The following is a 25,468-nucleotide window of genomic DNA, read 5'->3' as shown; positions in this document are numbered from 1 at the left end:
GCAGTTTGTACAATAAAAACGAAGGAAGTATCAATCTTGTTGTCGAATCCGCTCCACCTGTCCGCGCGGTCCTGGAACTTTTCCCTTTGGTAATCTCTCTTCAACGTTCGTGGGAGCTTCGAGCGCGACAACGACGTGGATTCGAACTCGTTAAAAGCTTACACGCCTCCTCCGCGGTAGACGAGCGCGTGGCTACGCGTTCGAAACACAAAGTTTCGATGGCCGACTAATTTTCGCGGAAAACTTTTCGAACCTTTTCATCCGACAAGGGCCAACTCCCGTCGGGAGATTGCCTTTCTCGGGGTCTTAATCCGTCGACCCGTGGAAACTCATTCCCCCGTGAAAGTTTCCTTGATTGTTCTCGGAAAACTGAATCGCATTACCGCCGCTCCTAAGATCGTGTATAACTTCCCGGTGGCGTGCTGGCCTCTCTCGGACACTCGTTCCTACGGGATATTACATCGAGACGAGGCCGGGGACTCGTCCCTCGAATATCCACGGATGGGTTCGCCGAACGAAAACTTTCCGAAGCTTTCGTGCCACGCGAGAACTCGATTTTCTCCGAGATGGAACATCGAGCCCCGTCGAGTCCCCGCAACGCCGATATCGCTCTTTTCCTTTGTAGAAGGAACTACGATGTACACTGTTCGTGTTTCAAGACGAGTACGAGTCTTTGTTTTAAAAAGAAGGCAAGGGGTAGCACTATCGACAGGTATTACACCGACCTGCTTTAACGCGCCCCAATATCGTTGTTTCTCTCCACAGAGGGAACATTGTGAGAAAAACACGAGCCTTTGTTTCGACAAAAGCAAGAGAAGGCAATATCGATAGGAAGGGAAGAATAACCCGATAATAAAGGCTTCCGAAAGAAATCGATAACGAAGGTGTATATCATCGACGGTGACATTCGGTATATTTTCACCAACGTTACTGTTACGAAGTGTTTATTGAGCTCGAAGAACGATTCGCCTCTGCTTCGAACCGCAATAAAAATATACCAAACCCACCTACCGCTAAAAAAAGAATCGTTCTTCCTTCTTCGCGACGAGTCCCGGGGTGGTAGCGCGAAATGTTTCGTCTCGTGTACCTCGAAGCGTTTTTGGACATCTACGTGTTCGCGAGAACGTTCAACGGTGTTTTTCTATTCAATTAAATTACGCGCGACGGGCTGGTAAGGTGCGCGGCGATCAGCCGCGAACAGGTCCGACATATTTTCGCCTTTTATCACTCGACTCGATTGCGACAGGTCGACGGTTGCCGGGACTAACTAGGGAATTAATTACGAGCTTTCCAACTGATTCCCGATCATTTCGAGGAATCGACGTTTCGTCACGCCGAGCAATCGCGTTGCGTAAGCCACGGCGACGGGACGAACCGCTTCGCGGTTTTGAAACCGCGTCGGTCCATCGATTTGCTCGCGTGTCGCGTTCGCGCGAGCCACGGATCGGGAACATTGAAATTTTCTTTGGCAAAGGTACGACCACCTCTTCGTTGCGAGATACTTGGCCAGTCGTTCGATTTATTTGCTTTGTTCGCGATATCGACTAGATGGATCACGGTCTATGGATTTTAGCCCAAGGGGGTCGACGCGTGTTTGTTTGACGTCTGCGGTTCTATCTCGCGATTGCTTTCCTCCGCGAAGCGCCTAGAACTAGCGGGAACGACCGAGTAAATGCGTTTACCGAGAAGAACGATGCTCTCGGCTATCGGGACGCGCAAATCGGCACGAGCATCGGTTCTTGGAGACCGTACGACCCTGGATGGAGACTCCGATACGAGAAATCGCGACCTACGTAGATCATAATACCATGGATCGATAGTTACTTTCAAAGTAACCCCGAAGCACGGTGGGATCTCGAGTGTTTCACGAGATTACGGAAGACGCGAACCGCGGAAATAGTCGCGACTATTTTCTCGCGGGAAGAAAATCGCAAATTCGACACCGTGGCAAATAAATCGTCGATTCGTGGAGACGATGATAACAGACTGGGCTAGCAATCTCTTTATTTCTCCTTACTCCTTTATATCCAATATATATATAATATAGGTTAATATAATCATTTGTGTAAATAACATTATTAGAATGAAAACAACGACGTGGTAATTATTATGCTAGGCTCTCCTTTAGTTCGGTTTCCTTTTTTTCTTTTTTTTTTTTTTCATTTTCCTTATGTACAATGCTATTTTGGCTCGCGACGTTACGACTTTGGACCATTCGTGCGGGGTTACCCTTTCGAGGGGGGAAAAAAGGATTCCCGAAACGAGTAACCCGCTCGATCGTGAGCGAAGATCGCGTGAGGGGGCTCTAATACTCTAATCGCGGACCGTTCGACACCGCCACGGTCGCGCGTGCGCGCTCTATCGACCGTAACAAGCATTGTTCGGAGTACAGTTATAGCGAAGGTAATCGTCATCGGTGACGGGCAAATCCCTCGTGGCGTTAGGCAATGAAACAAACACACGCGCTCGCACAGTCGCTCATCTCACGCTCACGCACGCGGTACGATAGAATTCGATAATAGCGTTAACAATCGAAAAATATTGAAATCGACGAATCCCGCGGTTACGCTGGCTCCGCGCGATCCGCTTCTCGTGCGTATAGAGTGTGCCCGATTCTAGCGCGCGTTCCCAATTCGTCCTCTTAGACAACAAACAATTCCTCGAGCTTTTCCCTATCCCCGTGTCCTCGATCCGAGACGCAACCGTTACCGCGCGCTCCAACCGGGCCCACCGTAACGTATAATAAATATATACTTATCATTAATATAAGAACTTGACTAGATCACTTTAGTTTTTATTGACTCCCTTATTTAGTCTAGGTACTTGCTCGTGCGACGACGGAGAGTATGGAGAGTTACAAGATGCTTCTTTTTATAAAAAAATATCCAGGAGAATGAACTAGAATTACGATTAACGCGGAGTTTTGTCTGTTTGCTTCCGTTTCTCGTCGCGCTGACCTGATCTCGGGGGATCGGTTGGGGAGAGTTGGCACCCCCGAGAACACGTCCGCCGATACGAGAACAACGGCTAACGAGGCTTGATCCCAATTCCAATTGTAATTAACGTTTATAGCGGATTTCTCTGAACGCAGCACCTCAGTTTCTCTGGAACCGTCTCGGCTGCAGATACGCGACAACCCGCGACGGCCATCACACGTAGAATTCGGTTTTAGGGCCCAGTTCGTACTCCATCTCCTCGTTTTTGTACATGTCCATGATCTGGAAACACACAGACGTATTAAACGATCCATCTCGGTCGGTAAATAAAAAAGAAAAAAAGAGAGAGACTCTCGTACCGCGTTCATGTCCTTCTGCAATTCCTCCAGTTGTTTCTCGTGAATCACCTTCAGCTTCTCCTTCTCCCTGTTCTGGATGATCTGGGCGATCTTTCGCTCCTCCATGAACTTCTTCGTGTTGTTCTGTTGCTTTTCCCTGAGTCTGCCCTCCTTGATGCCCCGCGTCTTCAACGTTTTGTCGTTCATCACCTCCCTCATGCTCTCGACCGAGAGTCTCGCTTGCCTCGCGTTCATTTCCTTGATCTCGCGCTCGTGTCGCGCCGCGAGTTGCTTCTGTTGGGACACCTGGGCGGTCACGCACAGTTTGCACAAGGTGTTACGTCGTTCCTCCAGGTGCGAGCGCACCAGATCTCGTTCCTCGCGTCGTTGCCTGTCGGCCAGCCGGGACCACTGTACGGTCTGCTCGGAGACTGCACGACGAACGGTCGGATCCCTCGAGAGTACCGCTTTGCTGTCGAAACAAGAAACAGACGCTCGCCTCTTTATCGAAGGCACGATCACGATGCCACGAAAGCGAAGCAAGCGAACTGTTACGTACTTTTTCCCTTTGATAATCTTCTCTATCGCAACACAGTGTTGCTTCTGGACGGCAAGTTTCTCTTTCTGGTGTCTCTTCTTCAGCGACTCCAGGTCCTTCTCTTGTTTTCTGAGCACTTTCTGGTAGCCCTTTTCTTGCCGCAACACGTCCACCGTTATGGGATCGAACTTCATCTCCTCTGCGCGGAAAGATCTCGGTAAATACGATTGAATAAACGCGATCAACGCGATGAAACTTTCGCGCGAAAGCAAAGCGAGTTTTCTACCTTCGAAAACGAGTGCAAACACCACCTCGTTCGTACCGATTTTAACTTGCGCGTTATTTACACCGATTATCATTTTTTAGAAATTTTCAATTACTAGCGTAGAATTGAAAATAGACGGAACGAGGTCGTGTTTGCGTTTAATACTCTCACGAATGTTCAGTGATAGGCGGTACGATTTTCGTTTTCGCTAGTGGGCGAAACCCAATCCCACTCGAGACAGAGACAGTGGTGGGGATGACTCCGTCTCTTCTAAGCGGGGCAGATTGGTCGCGTTGACTTCAAAGCGAGTCGTCTCGCCGGAAACACTCACCTCTGGGTTTGGGTGGCTCGCGATGATGAGGAGGCGCGGAATCGTTGCCCCTGTTGTTGCTCTCCTCTATGCCGAGGCCGCGCATTTTATTTTGCGACATGCTCTCCGGTTTCTTGTAGGCCCGTGGTGCCGTGAGCGCGTCCATAAGTCCTGAAACCGAGTCTCGATGAAATCGTCGGTTCGAATCACTCGTAATACGATCCGGTGACAGTAGAGGCTAACCTTCGTAGCCGTCCGGGACGTAGATTTTGATCTCGATGTTGCAGAACAGCATAGGCAGAGACATTGGGAAGTTTGCCTCCGTTCTTAAAGATATGTGTCGATACCCCGATTGTAGACCATCGAGGGGGACGATTCTCTGGCCCAAAAGTCTGCCGTTCGATTCGTCGTAAACAGCGAAGCGTAATGCCGCTAAATCGGGAAGGACGACTTTTCGAAAGAGGAAGGGTTCTTCATTGTAAACAGGATTCAGGCCATTCGCTGGGACTACTCTGGTGCGGAACTCTTTGCGAATCGTGTCCGTGGGTAGACCGTACATCTCCACCTCCACGTAAGTCCCGACTTTCTTGTCGGATAAAAATTGGCCCGCAATCACCTGTTATCGGGAAAGAAAGTTGCTCGATGGTTCGTGTAACGTTTGAAAATTGACATTGTCGATTATCGATAAAAGAAGCAGGGGTAGAGATCTTTTTACGGGAACTGATCGGTCCCAATTAGCGAACGAGATTGGACGGAACGAGAAAGGATATAATTCTTCGAGATAATTAGTGATCGCTGCGAAGATAATTAAGATGGATTTAATTTAACCGTAATAGTTGTGAGATGAATCTTTCGAAAGCAGTCGGTCTTGATAAAATATAAACAGTGGTGGGGAGACTCCTGTTTCGAGTGCTTGGAATAGTACGCGGATAGACGGTATACAAGACTGGACAAAGTCGAGACGATCGAAATACCTGAACGCTACACTGCGTAGCGATGACACCGTCCACAGGACTCTCCGCGAAAGGATCGAAGCTCCGATCGGCCCGTCTCATGAAGTCCGGCTTCAGCAAGTATCCCGACGAGCCATTGTACTCGAACTTGCCTTGATTCAGTTGCATAGGCAGATCCGCGGTTTGGAAATTCAACGATACCATTTGGCAGCCAGCGTTCCAGAAGACCTGTTTCAAATGATCGATCGTTCGAAGGACGTGGTGGAAAGGCCGCCAGAAGCGTTCATAGGTCGCGAAAATTACCTGTGGCATGTAATTCGATGAGTCCGCTCGAGTGCCTTTCGGGTAAATACGGCTCATTTGACGCTTGTTGTAATTGACGAACTCGATGGCTTGAGTCTTCAGGTAGTTCAGGCCGGTGTTCTCCGCGAAGGAAGACATGTTATGGTGAATATTTTTCTCTGCGAAGCACGTAAAATTTTCTCTACCGGACGACGAAGAAAAACATAAGCTAGCCATATACCGGTATACTTTCCGCGGAGGAAAGGGGACATTGAAAAGTTCGTCCGAACGAACTTCCGGACTTCATCTACGAGCTCGCCCACATCGAGACCTCTGTTACGTTCTCGTACATCGAGGGGTCACAACGACAGGAAATACAGGAAAAATACTCCGAGAAGTTTCCGAGCGAGCGACAGGAAAGACAGGAAAGACGACATCCTCGCGGAAAGATTACCAGTCTGGCTAAGGAAAAAAAAGAAAATTGAACCATCTTACGTTCGGCGATATCGAAGCCCACGAATTTGATGGGTTGAGCATAATTGACCATGGACGATAGCAAAGGATGCACGTTCGTCGTGCTCCCGGTGTACGGTTGAACCACCGCCAGTTCCAAACTGTCGCCCAAGCCGGTGCTGGAGCCGGATTGTTGCTGATTTCCGGTCGTGGAGGAGGCGACCGACTCGGTCGTCGATGTTTCTTCCTGAAAACGATATTCGGTTACGGTGAACCGTTCCGTCGATGTTGCAGAGGTAAAACGGATGTCAGGGGTCCATGCTGGCGCATATACCGAGGGTTACCTTTACCGATTGCTGTTCAACGACTGCCGCCACGGCTGGTAGAGCACTGGCGTCTTCCTTGACCTCGTCCTCGATGACGAACTGACCTTGCCTAAACAGTTCCAGCTCGTGCTTCTCCACCTCCGGCTTCAAGCGTTTGTTTTTGATCAGGATTTTCCGCTTGAGCGCGCTCGGCGGCGGTAGCGACACTCCAGGCTCCAGCTAGATTTTATCAGGACACAGCTTATCGGTATTACTCCCACCGAATCGATATCCGATCTCGCGGGCGTAAGAACCGTCCATCGTGTTTTTTCAGAACGTAATCTAATCGCGGATCCTCGACGAATATACGCGCATCGAGTGCTCCGCGGAGATAAGCCCCGATAACAATACGCTCGGAGTACCTTTGCTTTGTTTATCGATGAAAATCTAGATTTCGATCGACGCGGAGGCTTACGCTCTTATCGGCCACTGTTTATTTTAGAACCGGTCAAAGCACCGAACAACTGGCGTATACGTTAAAATATTCCGCTTTATAATAATTTATAAGACTCACGGGATACTCTTTGAGAGGTTCCTTCAGCAGCAGGTCTCCTAGAATTTCGTCGCAATATTTCGCCAACTTGTACTGTTGTTTCTTGCCGCAGTGGTTCTCGAAGCTGAGGATCACCGGATACTCGGACGTGACGAACGCAGTGTCTCTCACCGCGTATATCACGTCTTTGAAGAGGATGTCGGTGCACATGGCTTTGCCATGGGTGATGATCGGTTCCTCGTCCTCGCCCTTCCCGTCCCAGCAGTCCAGCTCGACGCACCTTGAACGATTAAAAGACTGTCGACGATATCGTTTCGAACGAAATTGAACGCGTGAACGACAATCACGAGCTTTGAAATCGTACACTATCGTTCGAGAGTATTTGACCACCTTCGCTTATTAAAAATTAAGAACGAATCCGATTTAAAAATATTCGTGTTGCAGTAACCGTAAAAACTTTTCGATTCGGTGTCATCTGGTGTCCAAATACTTCCGAATCGTGGCGTACGCCCGTTTAATCAACATTTACCTGCAACCAGCGAGCAACACCTGTCTGTACATTTCGACGCTGCTCTTGCCACCGAATTGACGACCGCTCAGATACGTGTTGTGACTCGAGTTGATGTAATAATGAGCCAACGGTTGGTCCATGTCCATGTAAACGTCCAGCCTATCCAGGAAAACTGGGGCGTTCTCGTCGGAGATCAGGTACCTTATGAAACCATCCTTCGTCATCGTTTCTGAAAGGACGTGATTGCTTCTGAAAGGATGCCGTTTCGCAGGTACAAACTAGTTTGAACACTCGGGCGATCGGGTAGCAGATATTCTCAATGGGGAGAGCCGAGCGATTTCGAACAGCGAGTAAAAAATATTCGAAGCGAGTTTACTCGTTGCCGATCTCGATTGTGCGGTACGATCGATCGATACGTTCGATCGACTCGCGTTTCGTATCCCCGATACGACGTTATTCAGAATCCACGGAAGCTCTTCCACTCGCGATAGAATATTCTTTCCCTGCATTCGTAATTTTAGGCAAAGGAGGGGAATCGTCGGGATCGAGGTCGTTTAACTCCAGCCCTATGTTTATTTATTCGGATCTCTTTATCTTTTTCACTCGTCCCGCTCCTTTGCGAGTTCTTTGTCCCTTACATTCGTGGATTCATAATTCCATTGAATCGTACCGAGGAGGGTTCAAAGGATCGGAATCGTTCTCGTGGAAAACTCGCTCGCTACGAGTACCACCGTTCGATTTTATTTATATCCGGCAGGCACACGTATCGACTACGCTCCGAATATTTTATCGCGCGAAGTTTATTCCTTCGAATACTTTCCACTCGATGTTGGCGGCACCGAAGCTCTCTCGAGAAGAAAAAAACGTTAAGGAACACAGCGAGGGAAAATCTTACTTTGATTTCGCGCCGTCTCGTTCTGCTCGTAATCCTTGATGATCTCCATCGCCCTCTTCTCGTCGTACAGGGGGTAGAGGATCTCGTTCAGAGTAGGATCGCGTTGCTTCTCGTTCAGAAACGTAACCAATTGCTCCAGATTGATCGTGTCGGCTTTACCCTGGGTGCTAGAACGACCGAAAGCAAACAAACCGATATACCGTTTCCCCCAGCTTTATCGACGTATCAATTACGATCGGGACGCGACGCGCGTAACTTATGCTTCCTGTACGTACTCCGTATTATCGCTCGATCGATTTAAATAACTACGCGCGCCTACTTAAATTCGTGTAATTGCTTCTTTACACTGTACGATCGCTTTATTTACTTGGTATGCGAGGAGCGAAACCGTGCGTACACTAACGATCAAAAGTTTGGGGCGCTCTTCGATCCTCGAGCGAACCTTTCTCGCGCGAAATCTTCTTACGAAAGATACGATGCTCGAGTATCAATCGAGCGTTGTTTGACCGTACTTCTCCACGAAAATTAGGATCTTATTCGATTGGAGATATTGACGAAAGAAATTCTAAAAAAGAAATCTAGATAATTCTAAAGTAGTTTGCGAACGTTCGTGTTTCTCCGGAGAATATCTGAAACGCGTAATTCTTATTCTGTACCGCGCTCGGTGTTCCTTCGAGCTCAGTTTCCACGAGGATCGAAGAGCTCTCGAAACTTTTGAGCGACATTGTAGTTCCGATTCCATTTCGTCGGTCCGAAAACCTCCGCCTCGTAACTTCTTCGAGGTTCTCTCTTCATCGAAAAATTCTCAACGAGGCTGCGAAGGGGCCACGTTTATTTTTTCACTACACATTTGGCAATTTTCAATTTCTTTTCTCACTTTAACGCTCGGCCCCCGGTGCCAGCGGTCTCGTTCCTCGCGGAATCGTGCGATTCGACAGGAAAAATAACTCACGAGTTCCTTGCAACTGTTCGGAGAGTGTATAAATAGTACGAAAAACGTTCCCATCTCTCTCTCTCCGTGTCGAATACCGTTCGTTGTTCGATATCGTCGATTGCTCGTGACATATTCCACCGTATCGAGATAAAACGTCCCCTCCGAGTGTCGTTAACCAGAACGATTTAATTAATTTTGGGGGCTGGGTCATCGAAACACGTGTACGCGGACCCCATGCCCGGTGACCATCGAGGGTTATCGTCGCTTCGGCTTTGCGGTTTATTATTGCGATCGATCGAAGGGGACGCGACGCGCGCTTACTCGCCGACCAACGGCGAGTTTTATTTACGAACGAGCCCAAGTCCGATCGCTCGACAGCAAAACAATGCGTTTTTCGTATTCACGAAGCTTCCTGTACTCACATAGATTGGAACAGCTCCTCGATGTCGTTCCTCGGGCAGATTTTGTGATAGAGCGCGTAGAAGGCGTCGAATGTGAAATCGTCCGGCTCGATCACGTCGTTCTAGAAATATCGATCGATGTTTCAAGCTGGTCTCGAGATCGTTTCGCAAACGATGCGCGCGTTTCTTTGTTCGTTTCTTTCTTTTCTTTTCATTTTTTCGTATCGTTCTCCGTACCTTTCCACTGGGTAGGCCTAAATCGGCGAGGCACTGATAGACGAGCTTTTCCGTTTTCCCGGACGCGAAAGTTCTCGCGACCACTTTCACCGGAACTTTTCCATTCGGATCGACCAGCATTCTGAGCCGCATCCAACTGGAACACGCGAAAAAAGTTCACGTATTTTTCACCGATAAAAAAGATGCTCCCGGATAAACTTTCCCGTTCGCGCGCGGACGAGAACGTTTCGGCTCGCTCGAGGAACGCGCGAGATCGCGATACGCGCGTTTCTCGAGCCGGTGAAAAAACAAAAGAAAAAACTTTCCTCGCTGGTGTTGTTTGCTACGAAAGGTTTCGTCGAAGTGCTCGCGAACGATGGAAGATTTCCGTGGAGAAACGCGCGACGTCTCCGCGAACGGGAACACCTTGGACTCTCGCTAATTATTCCGCGGGGTGTAAACATTACGGGCGGCGTGGGTGTGCGTGTGTAATTGCATTGGTAAACTCACTGTTTCTTCAAGCACGTAAGCGGGCATACGTTGTTGGCTTTCACGTTGTGCGTAATCGATCGTACGCCATCCAGCCATACCTGTCACAGGACACAGCAAACACGTGGGCTTATTGATTACCTTAATAATTGCTTAACCAACGAATTGGAAAATATCTCTACGTCTGATCCGTACGCAGCTGCTCTATTTTGTGCGAACGTCGTGCGAAACAACATCGTAATTAACGGGAGTATTCTTGTCTAGGAGAACGGGTCTAGAAAGAAAGCGATCTTCGAGTAATTGCATTTTGCGAACGTTCCCGTAGAATTTTACACGGTTTTCGAATCGTCTCGCGTGTTCTGATCCTGGTGCGTTTCTATTGCGAAATGTGTGTCGAAAAAGACGTTCTCGTACAAGCGAGTGCCAGCGTGATCAATTTCGGCAGAAATTTGGAAACACGATGCGCGCGTAGCGTTCTCCCTACGGTTCCATCGATCCAGGTTACCTTGGCTGTCGCTGGATCGGGACAGACGACGTGTTGGTAATTGATGTTGGTGTAATCCACGCCGGAGCAGATGGTCAAACTTTTCTCCTCGAGTTGCTCCCCGTGCTTCGTCAAGAGCTTGTCGTACAGCTTCGGGTCCTGGATAAAAAAAAAAAAATACTTCTTCAAACGAGCCACTCGCCGCGCTGGGAAAAGTACTCGTCGAATGGAAACGACGAGGGCCTCGATGCATTCGTAAGAACGAAAGAAACATCGACGGTGAAAACGAACGTTTCCGGATATCGTGGCACGAAAGGAACTCGTTAACGTTTCGAACGAACGACGAAACATTTCCGTCGTATCGTCGAGTTCCGCTCGAGCACCGTCCCCGTCGGACGCTCGCTAAGTTCATCGTTGAATATATCAAAGAAAAACAGACGTCCCTGTGGGAGAAAAAAATGGTTGTTCCTACCTTGGGCAATCCACCGGCGCGTATATCGCTCACTTGACACAGCTCTATCACGTCCCCCTCCTGCGCAGCAAATTACAAAAATTAAGACAATGGAACCAGTGATCATTTATCGCCTCTCGATCTTCTTAATAGATCAACGAACTAATCGCGACGGTGAGAGTCATCGATCGTTCGATCGGTGACACGAATCGGTGAGTTACGTTCAGAACGTGTGTTCGCTCGATCGAGGGGGTAATATCTTCGCGACGAACGTTAATGTCGTCTCTAATAACGTTGTTATTATCGTTTTATCGATTTTATCTCAACTACGATAGAATCTATTCCGTGCGAAGGACGAGAGCTTCCGATAGAGTCAGCCTGTAATTGAACGCGTGAGATATTTCGTAGATTCGTCGTTGGTTCGACTCCATCCTCGCGAGTCTCGTTATTTTCGTCCTCGAGGCTTTCTCCGGATCATTCTCGCGACACCGCTGATAACGTAATCTGGCACGTGTTCCGTATAAACGAAAAATAAACGCGTCACGGTTTCCCAACCACGTGTATTCGAAGCGCCCTCCGTCTTCGTCGTAAATATTACGCAACGTTACGCTTCGGCCGACCTCGACGCGACGAGAAGCGGCCGGTGTGAACTTTCCTCGAAAGGACAGTGGGGAAATTGACGCTCACCTTTCCCTCGCTTTGCCAGTAGATGAAGAAGGCGTATTCGTCGACCTTGAACATACAGTTGGGCTCGAGGTCCGTGTTGTCCTTTTCCTCCGCCCAGCGATCGAACATGCATCCTTGACGGAGGGCTGTCGGTACCTCGATCTGCCAATTGAACTCGAACCGTTTCGTCATCTTCGTGGCGCCGATTGGTCCGTGTCGATCAGCACGCACGCACCTCGATTGTCCTCCGATTCCTGTACGGGGAGTACGAAGGTTTTTTTCTCGAAAGAAGAAGAAAAAAAAAACAGAAGAAAGAAACAATTTCTAAACGCGTCCGTGACACGGTTAATCGCGCGGCGGCGGATACGAAACAACGACGCGACCGGGATTCGGAATCGGTTCGATCGTAAATTTTCACGCGGGTGATTAAAAGTGCCGCGCGAGATTCGTTTAAATTATTAATCGCGGCAGTTTCCGAAACGGTCGGTCGGGCCCCGGGTGTTCTTATCGCGCCGCGCCTCGTTAACGATTCCAACGTCGTTCGCCGAGATTACGAAAGTTGGCGAGCAACCGCAGAGAATGCACGAACGATCGTCGCGGTTAAGTTCCTTCGAAACGAGAACGCCTAGGATGCGTTCGTTTCTTGTCGTTTCACGGTACAGGGTGATTTCGATGTACACGGGGCCAACGCGAGTAAAAAATCCCCCGTGAACACGTATCCTGTGCACTGTTGCTTCGAGTTGCGGACGATCGAAGAAAATATTGAAACTGTCGAAAAAAATCGGGTACCTCTTCGAGGAGGATATCGATCGGTAATTTCTTCCAGAGCTCGGTTTCTCTGCGCGTTACGTTCTCCCGTTGAATACCGGATAGATTCTAGTCCCGAAATAAAATCTCGAAGTTTTCTGAACGTTTTCTAGGATCGTTCGTTGCTCGAAAACGAAGGTGAGATACGTTCGTAGGATATTTGTCGATATACGAACGTATATTTCCGAATCATCCTGTATTTTCCCAACACGAACCGAGTATTAACCTCCCGGCGGAACGAGCCGCATGGGTGCTTACGACGTCTTTCACCGGCATTAGAATCCAATTAGACGGTGATCTCGTTAAGCGGGAGAGGTTCGATCCACGTTCGTGAAACGTTTAATTGGCTCTCCGAGGGTGGAAGACTCGGTCGTTCAAAGAAATTCACGTACGCCCCGGTCGAACGATAAACGATCACGTTCGGCGACCCGTCGCCCATCGAAATCTAAGCATCGATCAATTTTATTATTGTTGGCGGCACCGTTCCACGAGGACTCGAACACTGTTTTCCCAACCTCGATCGTTCGAGAACGGTCTCTTCGGGGAACCGTGTCGACAACGTTTCTCGACCCGATTTCCTGTCACATCGAACGGTTCGTGTCCGAAACGGTACTGTCATCGTTGAAACATTTCGTTACGTAGCGTCCTTCCTCTCTACTCGAACCGGGAACGACGCGCGACCGGTTGGTTAATATTTATGGTGTTACGCGTATGTCGCAATCTCTTATCGCGCGTCTCCTTTTCTAATTGTTCCTCTCCGTTCGAAAACTACTCCAATAGTTGTAGTCGATGCGACTCTATCTGTGAAAGCGATCGGTCCAAGGGATCATCGAACGGAGAGTACGAAAGAACGAAGAGATAGAACATTTCGGATTACTTTCGAATTTTAATACAAAGGAACGCGCGCACAATTCACCGGATTATTTTAACCGTGAAATTCTTATCGATAGCAACGAGAGCAACGAAGCGATTATCAAACGGAGAGTATCGGAGAGCGAAGAAATACGCGTGGAATACGCGCCGATTTTTCCCACCGATTACTTTCGATTCTTGATGCAAAGGAACACGCGCACACTTCCCGTATTATTTTAACCATGAGATTCTTATCGATAGCAACGAGAGCAACGAAGCGATCACCAAACGGAGGATATCGAAGAGCGAAGAGATACGCGTAGAATATTTAGATTACTTTCGATTTTTTAACGCGAAGGAACACGCGCGCACTTTCCGGATTATTGTAACCGTGAGATTCTTGTCGATATCGACGAAACCGATCGGTATCGAACGCGGATGCAACAGTTTCGAGGATCGTAGCGAGTATTTTTGAAAATGTCGCGCATACTTACGATCACGAACGAACGAAGAGCGATGCAATAATCGCGCTCGCGGTAATAATTCGATTCCCGATGGTAACGCGAGCTCGTCACCGTTAACGAACCGTCAAAGGGTGGAATTATCCCTCGACGACGACGAGGTCGCGACAGGCTTCGGATCGAGCTCTCGAGCTCGAGTGATCTCGAAACTCGGGCTTCTTTTCGCCACGGTCCAGCGAAATCGAGATCGACCGAGGCTGCGCCGATGTAACGGTAACAAACGGATTTAAATTCGCGGAGCTGTCGACGCGACGATCCGTTAAAGGACGCTCGAAAACGACGTTTCTGCAGCCGCGGCATCGGTATCGGTGCCGCGATCGCGACACGCTTTTGGTTCTTTCGACGGATCGATACTGTATCGAAGCGCAAAGGATTTGCTGGCATCGGTGCACCGATTGACCTTTATTCCCTGGCTACAAAGTAGGACGAACCATAGACAGAGACCGCTAGGTGAAAATAGAACGACGCTAGAGCACGGTACACACCCCTCCCCCGTTAGCCCCCCGTACACCCCGCAACCGAGAAATAAATCCTCAACTTCTCGCCATGGAAATAGCGCGCGCGAGCGGCCCTTTTACGCGATATTTCACCACACCGGAACCGTCTCATCGTCGTTGTCCGTTCGATCAGAGACCGAGAAAATTGTTTATCGCTGGTCGGTTCGACGTTCACGTTTGAAATCGATACTCTTGCCACGATTTCGAGAATCATCGCGCCGATATCCACCGATTGCTATTCGTGACCCGTTCGACGGCGTTCGAAACTAGCCGGAGATGCAAGAAGATCCGTCTTCTTTGCGCGTCGAATGTAATCATCGCGTAACTTTGCACGATTTCACGGCGTAAAATTCGGGGAAATTTCGAAAATTGCGCAACTTTACCGCGCGAGATAGAATCAAAGATACTCGGATGGAAAATCGATCGAGAGTCCATCGAATGATTCGCGTAGGCGGATAGCAGATGCTGTTTTCTACGGGCTGTAAAAAATATTTGCAAGCACTTCCGATCGATATCAATCGCGACTTGTTTCTCCACGTTTTTAACCCGCCGTTTACACTTTAGTTTACGTTATGCAAACACGGTTGTAATCGTGAGTCAAACGCGACCGTAATCGAAACACAAACACGGCCGTAATCGTGACACAAATACGGCCGTAATCGTGACACAAACACGGCCGTAATCGTGACACAAATACGGCCGTAATCGTGACACAAACGCGACCGTAATCGTGACACAAATACGGCCGTAATCGTATCACAAACACGGCCGTAATCGTGACACAAACGCGACCGTAATCTTGACTATGACGCGAGCGTAATCGTGACACAACCGCACGCGTCACGATTGCGCGCGTAAATCGAACGGAAGCCCGTACGGCGCGTCTTCGAAATTGGTTTCCCCGATCGAATCGTTGAATTGTTCGTCGCGAGTTTCGTATCCGTCCGACCGCGAATCGATGCGCGTGGAGATCAGTTCGAAACGACTCGCCGTTGTAAACGGAAGTTTATCACCGTGAAGTCGAACCGTGAGCTCGACGCTCGCAAAACGAGGAGCACCGCGAGACTGGCTTTGTCGGCGCGCGGTTACCTCAGCTAACGTTCCTACGGGCCGATCAATTACATTTATTCAAACGCACCAATTGATACGGCGAGGAAAGGGGCTCGAAAAAACGATATAAATATACGGAAAATAAAGAGAGAGAGAGAGAGAGAGAGAGAGAGAGAGAGAGAGAGAGAGAGAGAGAGAGAGAGAGAGAAAGAGATAGAGAGGATGCGACGAAAACACAAACAGCGTGAACAAAAACAGGAAGCTATGAGTCACGCGTAGCGGCGATGATGGAGCGTTTAAATGCAAAAAAATAACTATAAAAGAAACCGTTGACGATAAAAAATGGATTAGCATTCGCGAGGATACGATCTAACCCATTCTAGTCGTCGTAAAACGTTCCGCGAACTGTTGCGAAAAAATGAACGGCGAGTCTATAAATTCCTAACCGGACAGGAAAGTTCAGATCGTAATCCGTCGACGTAATAATGTTTTGTGTACAATGCGGTCGAGTCGATCGAACGCATCCGTCCTCGGATGCACCGACTTTCGGGACGCAGTTTCGCGTTCCGTGGAAATGGTACACGAGAGGAACCTTGGCGGATGATTTCTATGGAACGTCGCGAGGGAAAGAGTCCTTTCCACGAACCGCGTCACAGCCAGGATCTACCTTCGCCCGTTCCTTGGCAATCCCCAAAGTCGGCGACGGCCATTTTGGCTGGAAAAATAATTCAGAGTCCGCCCTACCGGTTCGTTCACCCGCCCTCGAGCCGTAACACTTTCCAGAAACGCGAGCTTCGTACGAGAAAAATTTTACGTACATTTTCGAGTTGTTTTCTCGTGTTTCTTTTTTCGTTTCTTTCTTTTTTTCCGCAACGCGAAATCACGAAAGCAAACGACGTTACGACGGGAAGAGCAACGTCGAGCGAAGAACAGTGAAGGCCACTTACGACGTTAAGAGCGTTTCTTCCTGGCTGGCTTGCACATTTTAGGTCCTCGCTGCACCTACGGCAGGGAAGATCGAATAAAGTTTATAATACCTTGCGTCTCGGCAAGAGTCAAGGTCTGGTGGTCTATCTATAGCAACCGGTACACAAATTGGATTCACTGGATTTTATGACCAATCTTCGGTGGATATTTCACACGCCTGTCAAACATCGTTTTCGCGCAAACGTTGCCCCGCTTCCGGTCAACGGAGATCCGTGCATTTCGACCGAGTTTCAATTTATCGAATTCCCGGTTACGTTTCCGGAAAATTCCGGCGAATCTCCTAGCGGCGCAGCCGCGAGAAATATTTCTAGTCGCGTTGCACGGTTCTCGAGATGTAAAAATAAAAACAATCTCCAGGTGGTGGTAAATCGCGAGAAGCTTCCAAGTGGCAACGCTCTGGAATTTTCCAATTCCCCGAGAAGATGTTGCGCGACGAGAACCGTATTCGAATCGACGGAAACTCTTTATCAAATTTTCGAGAAATCGTCCGTCGAAACGCTACTCGAGGCTCGCTCTCGTTAAGGTCACCGTTTGCGTAAAAATCGACTTTCGGGAGAAATAAAAATACCCTCTCGCTCCGCGAATAACCCGCATTCGTGTGACGGAAGCGCGCGTATCCGAATCGCGCGGTTCCGGCGCGATTAATTATCGAAGAGCCACGAATATTTAACGCCTCGCGGCGTTCGTAACGCTTGCGTCTCGGTCCCGGGATTACGAAACGATCGTCGATCGACGATGGACGAACTTATTTCTCGGCACGAGGCTCGCTGAAAACATCGTCGTAACGAGTATCCGTTGAGAACCGGCGGCTAACGAGGCGCGTTTAATTAAACGCTTATCGCTCGGCGAAGATTGACCATTATTCAGCGAGCGGATTTATCGTACGCGCGGCGAGTAAGGCCGGGCGTACCACCTATCGATGTTGCTATCGCGCACGGATATCCCGCGAGTTATAATCGAGAAGTTATCGCGATCGACTCGGAGGAAGTTGCAGTTTCTCGGATGCGAACCAACGACGTCTCCGTCGCTCCGTTCGAATATTAGATGCGCTAAACCGTTTCCGTGTCTCTTTGAACGATTCGAGGCACAGCCGCGCGAGTCTCGCGCATTGTTCCCGTACGCTTTTGTTCTCGGCTTGGAAACGAACGTTGGCTGCCACGGGGAAGGGGAGGAGGTGGTCGGCGATATTTTTTAACGTTTTTTCTTTCGTGCTCCGTACGAGCGTTACGTGGATGGAAACGAGCGCGACAACGACGTAGAAACGCGCGGGAATAAAGCCGAAACGAAGGAAGAAAGAGTCCGAACGAAAGAAGAGGGAATAAGGTCAAGCGGGAGACGCGACGAAAGAACTCCCAGACACGTAGATATTTTAGGATTTCCCGAGCTTCCGACTTTTCGGAACGTTCCCTGGTCTGGCTCCAATCGGAATAAAAGCGCTGTATCCTATAAATCTCCGACGGGAAGGTCGACGTTAACGCAGCTTCTTCCGAGTAGACGGAGCTGGATCGCGGATATAAAATCACCCCGAATGTCGTTTACATCGGGATCGGTATCGATCCAATGGAATCGGTGGTCGTCGATACGCTGGAATATCTCCGCGTTGAGGTCGTTTGCACCAACGACGACATCGGAACGATCCTTGAGAAACGCAACGATTATTCGTCCGAGTTGAATCGGTGGTCGTCGATAAGCTGGAACAGCTCCGCGTTAAGGTACCTTTGCGCTATCGACGAGATCGAAACGATCCTCGGGAAACACGAGTCGTTAGCGTTTTGTTCTTCCCGATTATTCGAACGCGGAACGAGGAAACTATGGGTGAAAAACTATCGACGGTTGCCATCGAACGAGTTCGGGCGATCTCTACCATCGATAGTCGTCCACGGTCGGAAGCTCGTATCGCGACACTTGTGTTCCGTACCTTTTCAAATCGATGCATTTTACTACCGGTTCGAGGTAAAATGGCAAACTTTCTGTCGAGGAGATCTAATCTGCGATTTATCCGAAATTTTTGGAAATTATCGCAGCAGCCGTCGATAGTTTTCCACCGGTAGCTTATCGGAAAATCTTCTTCAATCTACAGCTTTTTCGAAACTTTAAAAAATGATAAATATAGGGTTGGTCGGAAAGTCGTTTCGTTTTCCAAAATGCAGAATATATAATTTAATAAAATGTTTATACGCTCTAAAAAAAATCGTGTTTCATTTTCACCAAAAAAAGTCTCGATAGTCGCTACTATAGTTTTCCACTATAGATAGTTTTCCAGCTCTGGAGCAAGCTGTGAAAAATCTTTGCCAATGGCGCACCAATCGCCCGTAGCGTTCGTCCGAGCGCCATTCGGCCCTCGTCCGAAATAAATACGTTAAACGGTCGGAAATAACGACGAAACAACATCTCGTTTTTCTTTTTTTTTCTCGTCGGTAGAGTCGTCCAGAGCACGCCTTGTCGGTAGTGTAAACGAACCTTTGTTCGTCGATTCCCGGCCCCGGAAGTCGAAACGTCGACGACCAGACACTGGCCGATTGCCTAACTCCGCTAATTCACCTTGGATGAAACGAGTTCGAAAAACGCAGTTCCAGTGGCATCGGTTCGACTGAAATAGCTGTATCGTTCGTACGCTCGATTCGGCTCGTATCCTGCGCGCTCTCGAGTACACCTTCGTGCGATCCGCTCGCGCGTAGTACACACAGAGACGCGTGCGTAAACATCGAAGCGTTACGAAAATAATGCGGAGAGGCGAGACCGTTGCTTCTTCCCTGGCACGATGAAAACGTTTCTGGCGTACGATGATTTCCGCGCGAAACGATCGCGCTAACGATGCGGAGACAGAGGGAAGGAGGAGGGGGCCTACTTAATGGATCGTGGAACGAATACGTGTGTCGACCGCGAAAGCGGAAGAACGCGGGATGTCGTAACGCCCCGAGACTGTTGATAATCCGCGGGAGGCACGCGGCCACTGACTGCTCGTAAAACGTCCTCGGAATTTCCTTAATCTCGAAGCATTCTTACGTTCGCTCGACATCGAAACCTTTGAATCGAAAACGAGTCGAATATACGAAACTCGAGCCTCTTGCGTTCGTAATTTAACGAGAGGAAACGCGGAAGTAGCTCCGATTAGAATTGTGCAGGGATATTGGTAACGTAGGCAAGGTTAAGGGACAATTTGGTAATTTATGTCCGATCTTACGATCGAAGTTTTTGGCTCCAATGTGTACCGAATGTAGAATTTTTCATTTTGCAATCCAACGAGAGAATACGAAGAAATACAGGGACGTTCAATCGTATCCAGTAGGTTCAATTATACAAATGTTTAACGCACCGTGGAGACAATGGTCGAAAGATACACGTTTCGTGTTCGTTTCGGTTCTCTTGTGACGTTACAGTGTTAAAAGTTTCCACGCATTCGGGCCATTACGACTCGGAAATTTCGAGCGCACGGTCGAGCGGAAGAACGGTTTACGGTTAAAGATTCGTGTCTCGTAAGCATTATTTCGCGAAGATTCGCCGAGAGATTACGATAATTGGCAACGTTACAGGACCCTCGATCGAACTCCCCCAAAATTTAACCTTTCTTCGCGCGAATTTTTATTCGCGTTCTAGACGAGCACACCGAACGGAAAACAAGATACATTTGCCGAGAAGGGACTATAAAAATTCTTTCCTGAAAATCGACCGTTTCATTTTCGGGAAAAATTTGCTTCGTACACGCGAGAAATTCGGGGAACCGAGCAAGTTTTCGGTACTCTCTCGCGAAAATACACTTTCCGAGCACGTTGAAACGTTACCTCGAAAACTAATAAAGTTCTCCACTCGAGACCGTAGCAGTTCGTAGGAATCGCGTTCGCGCATCTGCCGGATTAAACTCGCGATCGTTTTTCCAGTAGCGTTTCTCTCTCGTTAACGACGCGAAAATCTATTTACCTCTCGACGTTCGTCCCGAGGATAACTCCGCGAATCTCTTGTTTCGATTCCATCTCGACGTACAACCCAACACCGTACCGGGAACTTTGACAATTATTTCGTAAAATACCGTCGTTGCATCGATCGGAGAAAAAATGTACAAATACGCGCGAACGGTCGCCGAACACGTCCCGTGAATTCCGACACGATCGATCGCGTAGTTTTCCTTCGATAAATTCCCCGAACCGCTCGCTGGTTCGAAGACGTCCGGGCGTACGTGGGAATTTCAATGTCGATTTTTACGTATCGGAGAAAACCGGTGGAGAGTCACCGTGCTGGAAACGATCGTGTTCCTCCGGTGGCGGGAATAGCGCCTAAGTGGACAGAGTGTATCGATTTTCGAGGGTCCCTAATGGAATTCAAGAATTCAATTATCCCGAGGCAACCGCGATCGCGGTGAAAACTCTTGGCTCTTTTAAACGGGGCCAGCGGATCTAATTAAAGTTATCGAATATCCCCGTGGCGTTCCCGTGGCGGGGCCACGACCTTTTCACGGCCCGATATTCGTCGGGAAGAGCTCGTCGCGCGAGCTTGTAATATCCCTGCGCGTCGATTGCCACCAGCCGCGTAAAAGCCTTAACCGAGTAATTGAACCGTGAGCGCAACCTCGTTTCGAGGATCGTCCAACTTGTGTGCATCGCGAGTTCGCGCAACATTACGTAACCCCCCTGATCGTGGCTCGGCGCGAGAGTGAATGAAATTGTTGCTCGATGGAAGGCCGATGAACACCAATGGAAAACGATGCGATAAAACCGAGAGCACGCGGCGCTCGCGCGTGGACGATCGCAAACATTGACGTTGCATTTTATTGCGTTTACCTCTTTAGGCTCGCTCGGTCCTACCTTTCCGGGGATCGCCGAGAGTGGAGGGGGAAGATTTTTCTTCTCTTTTCTTTAAAATATAGCCACCGCCCCGTTGAAGTAGCCATTAGACTTTGCGCACACACCGCTCGTAAATGCACCGCAAACATTTACACTTTGATACACATAATAAGCGGAGCGCCGTGAAAAAATATTTGCACAGTCGATGAATAGCGGGGCGTTGCTCGGATCCCGAGCCCGTGAGCGCGTAACGCTCGAGAGTTTCTTCGCGGTATCGATCGACGACCGTGGTTCAATTACCGCGTCGGTGATCGATAATTACGTAACTTCCGGTGCGAGCCGTCGAAGAACGAGTCGAGTCGCCGCGACATTGACCGCTCGATCGGTTTAACGCGGCCAGCCGCTCGCTGGCTCGCTCGCTTCCTCGCTCGCCGAGAATGAAAACGAACGAGGGTCACGAGACTCTCGTGATTTTTACAATCTTCGCGACAACGTGTCCCGTGTGCGGTAATCGTCGAGCGTTACGCGCACCGGACAAGATTGTCTTCTCTCGCGACGCGCGATCGACAACTTTGTCACAGCGCGGAAAGTTTCTACGATCCTCGAAAGATCGCGAGAGTAATTGCACGAATGGACCGAGTCGAAAATCCGACGAAAGACGATCGTTCGCGAGCACGAGCGTTGCGTATCGTTGGGTAAGGCGAAATTGAAAAATATTCCATTTAGTCGTATGGAAGTTTTTCCAACGATTTGGAAAACCGAGAGCAACAACAAGGACTCTCTTTGGTCGATTTTCTTGTCGCCTTTTACGACGAGGAATATTTTATACGAAAATAACGATAAGGTTACAAGGATTCGAACGCAAATTATTTTCGATGTACTACGTATACGAGGTATATCGGTCGCCTCGGTCGGCGATAACGTAAAATTAACATGCCCGAAGGAAGGAAAATTATTTACCGAACGGAGAGCCGCGGATAAGAATACTTAATTACCGTAATTTTTGCAAATAAGTTTCCTCCTTTCGGGCACGTACGCTTCGCGTTGCCGGTCGGGAAGCGGTTTATCCTTTTTCTTTCGTTCGTCGCGCGCTAACAAACGTTTATAACGTTTTTCAACCATCACCTCTGCGATCTCTATTTTTTCGTTAGTATTGTTACGAACACCGATGCTTCGAAGACGTTATTCCCTTTACAAGGGTCGAAAGGATTAGTTGGTATTCGTTTCGTTTAGCTGGAACGAGGATTCGGATCGCGACGAAAACAAATTCGAACGATCGAGCAAATTATCGATCGCGATAAAATATGCAGCGATACGCTCGAGAAGTTTCGCAATAGGTTTTTAATTCGACTCCGCGACGTCTCTGCATCGGATCGCTCGAACTGGACAAAAAATTCTAGACAACACGTGAAAACATCGTGTTCTCGAGCTTTCTCGGAAGTTGCCACCTAATCTGTCGTCTGCGTCATCGACGATATCCATATCGAACAATTCGACTTTCCTTAACAACATCGTGCCTACGATAATTCGGTTTCGGTCCGCGATATCTCCTTCCAGGAGATGAAAATTTCTCCAGCGTCGAAGGTCTCGTAGCTTTACACCTGCGAGTAGCGAGGTCTGTTCGAGTTTCCCAATAAAATGGAAACCGTGTCATCGACGACACTCGATCGGTTTCGCTTCTCTCGATAGTATCGCGCCTACGGTAATACTTTCCATCGGTGAAATCTCTTTTCCGCGAGATGGAAATTCCTCCAGGGTCGAGGATCGTGGACCAAACTACTCCAGCGAGTCTCGACGTCTATTCGTGTTTCCCCGGAAAAATGGACGGAGTAGTTTGTCCTTCCTCGACGGTATGGGGTCGACCGGAATATTTTCCATCGCGGTGGGCTCTTTCCGCGAAACGAGAATTCTTCGAGGGTCTCGCGTCTCGTGTCTCCGTACCTGGGAGTATCAACGTCTATTCGAGTTTCCCCGAAGAATGGAAACCGCGTCATCGCGATTCTAACGAGCTCAACACCCGAGGCGTCTCGTTTCTTCGGTCGTTAGAGTCACGGGTCCCCCTCCGACAAGAAGGTCAGAAGTCAGGGAAGGGGGGACTCGGAGCAGCGAGAGAACGGGAGATAAAGTGGTTGATGGCCGATGACAAGTTAATATCGGCGAGGGCAAGGTGGCCGGAGGGATCGACCGCGAGAGCCAATACCGCGTAATGGAGGACTGCGTTCTCCTCGTCGAGTCCACGGGGGGGAGACCGAGAGAGAGAGAGAGAGAGCGAACGAGAGCGAGAAAGAGAGAGAGAGAGGGACGTGTGCGTGTTTGTCACTCGGCCACGCTCCGGATCCCCTTGACCTCGAAAATCCCTCGGGAGGACTCGGCAGTCAGGGTCGCGTGGATCAGCTTCCTCCCCTCCCGGTTTCTTCGCGTAGCCGCGCGCGTTTCGATCGGCGCGGATCGAGCGGATCCATCGACGGTCGAGGGATTTTTCGTTAACCCGCGGGGGTGGTGTCGAGTGTCCGCGTCTAGGTACGTGTGCGTCCGCGTACACGAAACACAATGGGCCTGCGCGTCACCACGCATGAGCGGCAAAGACAAACAGAAGGAGGAACGGGGGGAGTGGACGAGTGCGTAGCCCGAGACGACTCGTTGAAACGTGCGCGCGTAACTCGCCTGGAAGCGTTATTCCGTAATGTCGAACTCGCGAGCAACTCGCGAGCGACTCGCCACGAGAGGGTAAACGCGGTCCCGTCGTTTACGAGGGTCGTTGTTTTCGCGCCCAACGACTCCGGGTAACCCTTCTCGGTAGCTTTCCACGCGAATTTCTCGTACGTCGACCGATAATTTGCACGGTTAGCGAGCGCCAAGGTTTCCAGACGAGACACGCAACTCGAGGCGCGTGTGTGCGCGCGACCGTGTGTTCGTGACGTCCAGTGACCATGGATGGACGTCGTCTGGGCGCATGCACGCACACGCGCCATCACGCGCTCTCGCACGCACACCGAACCGCGCACGAACCCGCACACGTAACACGCACACTCGCTGGAATTTACAAGGTGTCTACGGTTCTTACCGTGTGCGAAATTACCGGCTGAACGACCACGACGACGACCACGACCACGACCACGAGAGCGGCGGCGGCGGTGGCGGCGACGACGACGACGACGGATCGAGTCCCAGTCGGATCACATTCTTCCACGGTTCTTCTGTCGAGCGGGCTCGGGCTCGGGCACGCTGGCTGTGCACGCGCGGACGCGTCCAGTCTCACCGGGGACCAACAGGGAGGGGGGTTAGGGAGATAAAGAAAAAAAAAAAAACCAACACGAACGAGGTTCAACGAGGAGCGCGCTGTTTCCTCGGTGCGACACTGAACGCCTTTCAGGCGCGGCGGAAGAAACTGACGGTGCGGCACCGTCTGTTGACGGGCAAGCCACCAGCCTGGCTCGATACCGTCCTTTTCCCCTGCGCGCATGTGCGCGACGACCCGCTACCGTTTACACTCAAGCTCGGTCGGTAACCGCGAGACCAACCATTTTCGCTCGAACAGTTCCTCGAGTCGGTCGAGACAAATTCCCGAACGAACGCCTCGCGATTCGACCAAACCTATCGCCATGCCCGAACACTTTCTTTAACTCTTTTTTCATCGGGAAGAATAACATTGTAATTTCTTTTTTCCAGGAATTTCACTCCCTCCGGAATTTACTTCGAAAACAATCCTTCGCCACCTCACTCTTCTCGGACCCATTTTAATAAAAACTTCGCGACTCCTTTCCACGAATAAAATATATAAAGCGCAATGCACGATGGTTTCGTTCGACTGTTTCTTCACCGGGGAGAACAAGCTTGTAGTTCCTTTTTCTCAAGAATTTTACTCCCTGCGGTATTTACTTCGAAAACAGTCCTTCGCCAGCCCACTCTTCTCGGACCCATTTTAATAAAAACTTCGCGACTCTTTTCGACGAATAAAATATACAAAGCACCAGTGCACGATGATTTTGTTCGACT

At 49.5% G+C, this 25,468-nt stretch overlaps 1 protein-coding gene across 7 annotated transcripts; it reads right to left on the bottom strand.

Moving 5' to 3' along the window:
- Window positions 1-1,967: 1,967 nt before the first annotated feature.
- LOC143149580 (1-phosphatidylinositol 4,5-bisphosphate phosphodiesterase) lies at window positions 1,968-24,679 on the bottom strand. Of its 7 annotated transcripts, none has more exons than XM_076317116.1 (19): window positions 24,537-24,679; window positions 16,655-16,709; window positions 12,002-12,234; window positions 11,336-11,395; window positions 10,885-11,022; window positions 10,401-10,480; window positions 9,912-10,047; window positions 9,696-9,796; window positions 8,340-8,506; window positions 7,463-7,673; window positions 6,955-7,213; window positions 6,420-6,620; window positions 6,118-6,322; window positions 5,644-5,801; window positions 5,362-5,568; window positions 4,631-5,003; window positions 4,409-4,558; window positions 3,296-4,011; window positions 1,968-3,218 (listed from the first exon to the last, which is right to left on the bottom strand). In XM_076317116.1, exons 3-19 carry the CDS (start codon window positions 12,170-12,172, stop codon window positions 3,150-3,152), a joined length of 3,402 nt encoding a protein of 1,133 aa, XP_076173231.1. In that variant the 5' UTR covers window positions 12,173-12,234; window positions 16,655-16,709; window positions 24,537-24,679; the 3' UTR covers window positions 1,968-3,149. The 7 variants fall into 7 exon arrangements, with proteins under 7 accessions (XP_076173231.1, XP_076173232.1, XP_076173230.1 ...); XM_076317117.1 differs by having other exon boundaries at window positions 16,655-16,703; window positions 24,537-24,645; XM_076317115.1 differs by lacking the exons at window positions 16,655-16,709; window positions 24,537-24,679 and adding an exon at window positions 15,041-15,768 and having other exon boundaries at window positions 3,296-3,746; window positions 3,834-4,011.
- Window positions 24,680-25,468: the final 789 nt, after the last annotated feature.

This window comes from Ptiloglossa arizonensis, chromosome 7, assembly GCF_051014685.1.
Source record: "Ptiloglossa arizonensis isolate GNS036 chromosome 7, iyPtiAriz1_principal, whole genome shotgun sequence".
Taxonomy (NCBI): Eukaryota; Metazoa; Arthropoda; class Insecta; order Hymenoptera; family Colletidae; genus Ptiloglossa; species Ptiloglossa arizonensis.
The sequence above is the reverse complement of the archived record's forward strand: the minus strand, read 5'-3'. Positions and strand labels throughout refer to the sequence as shown.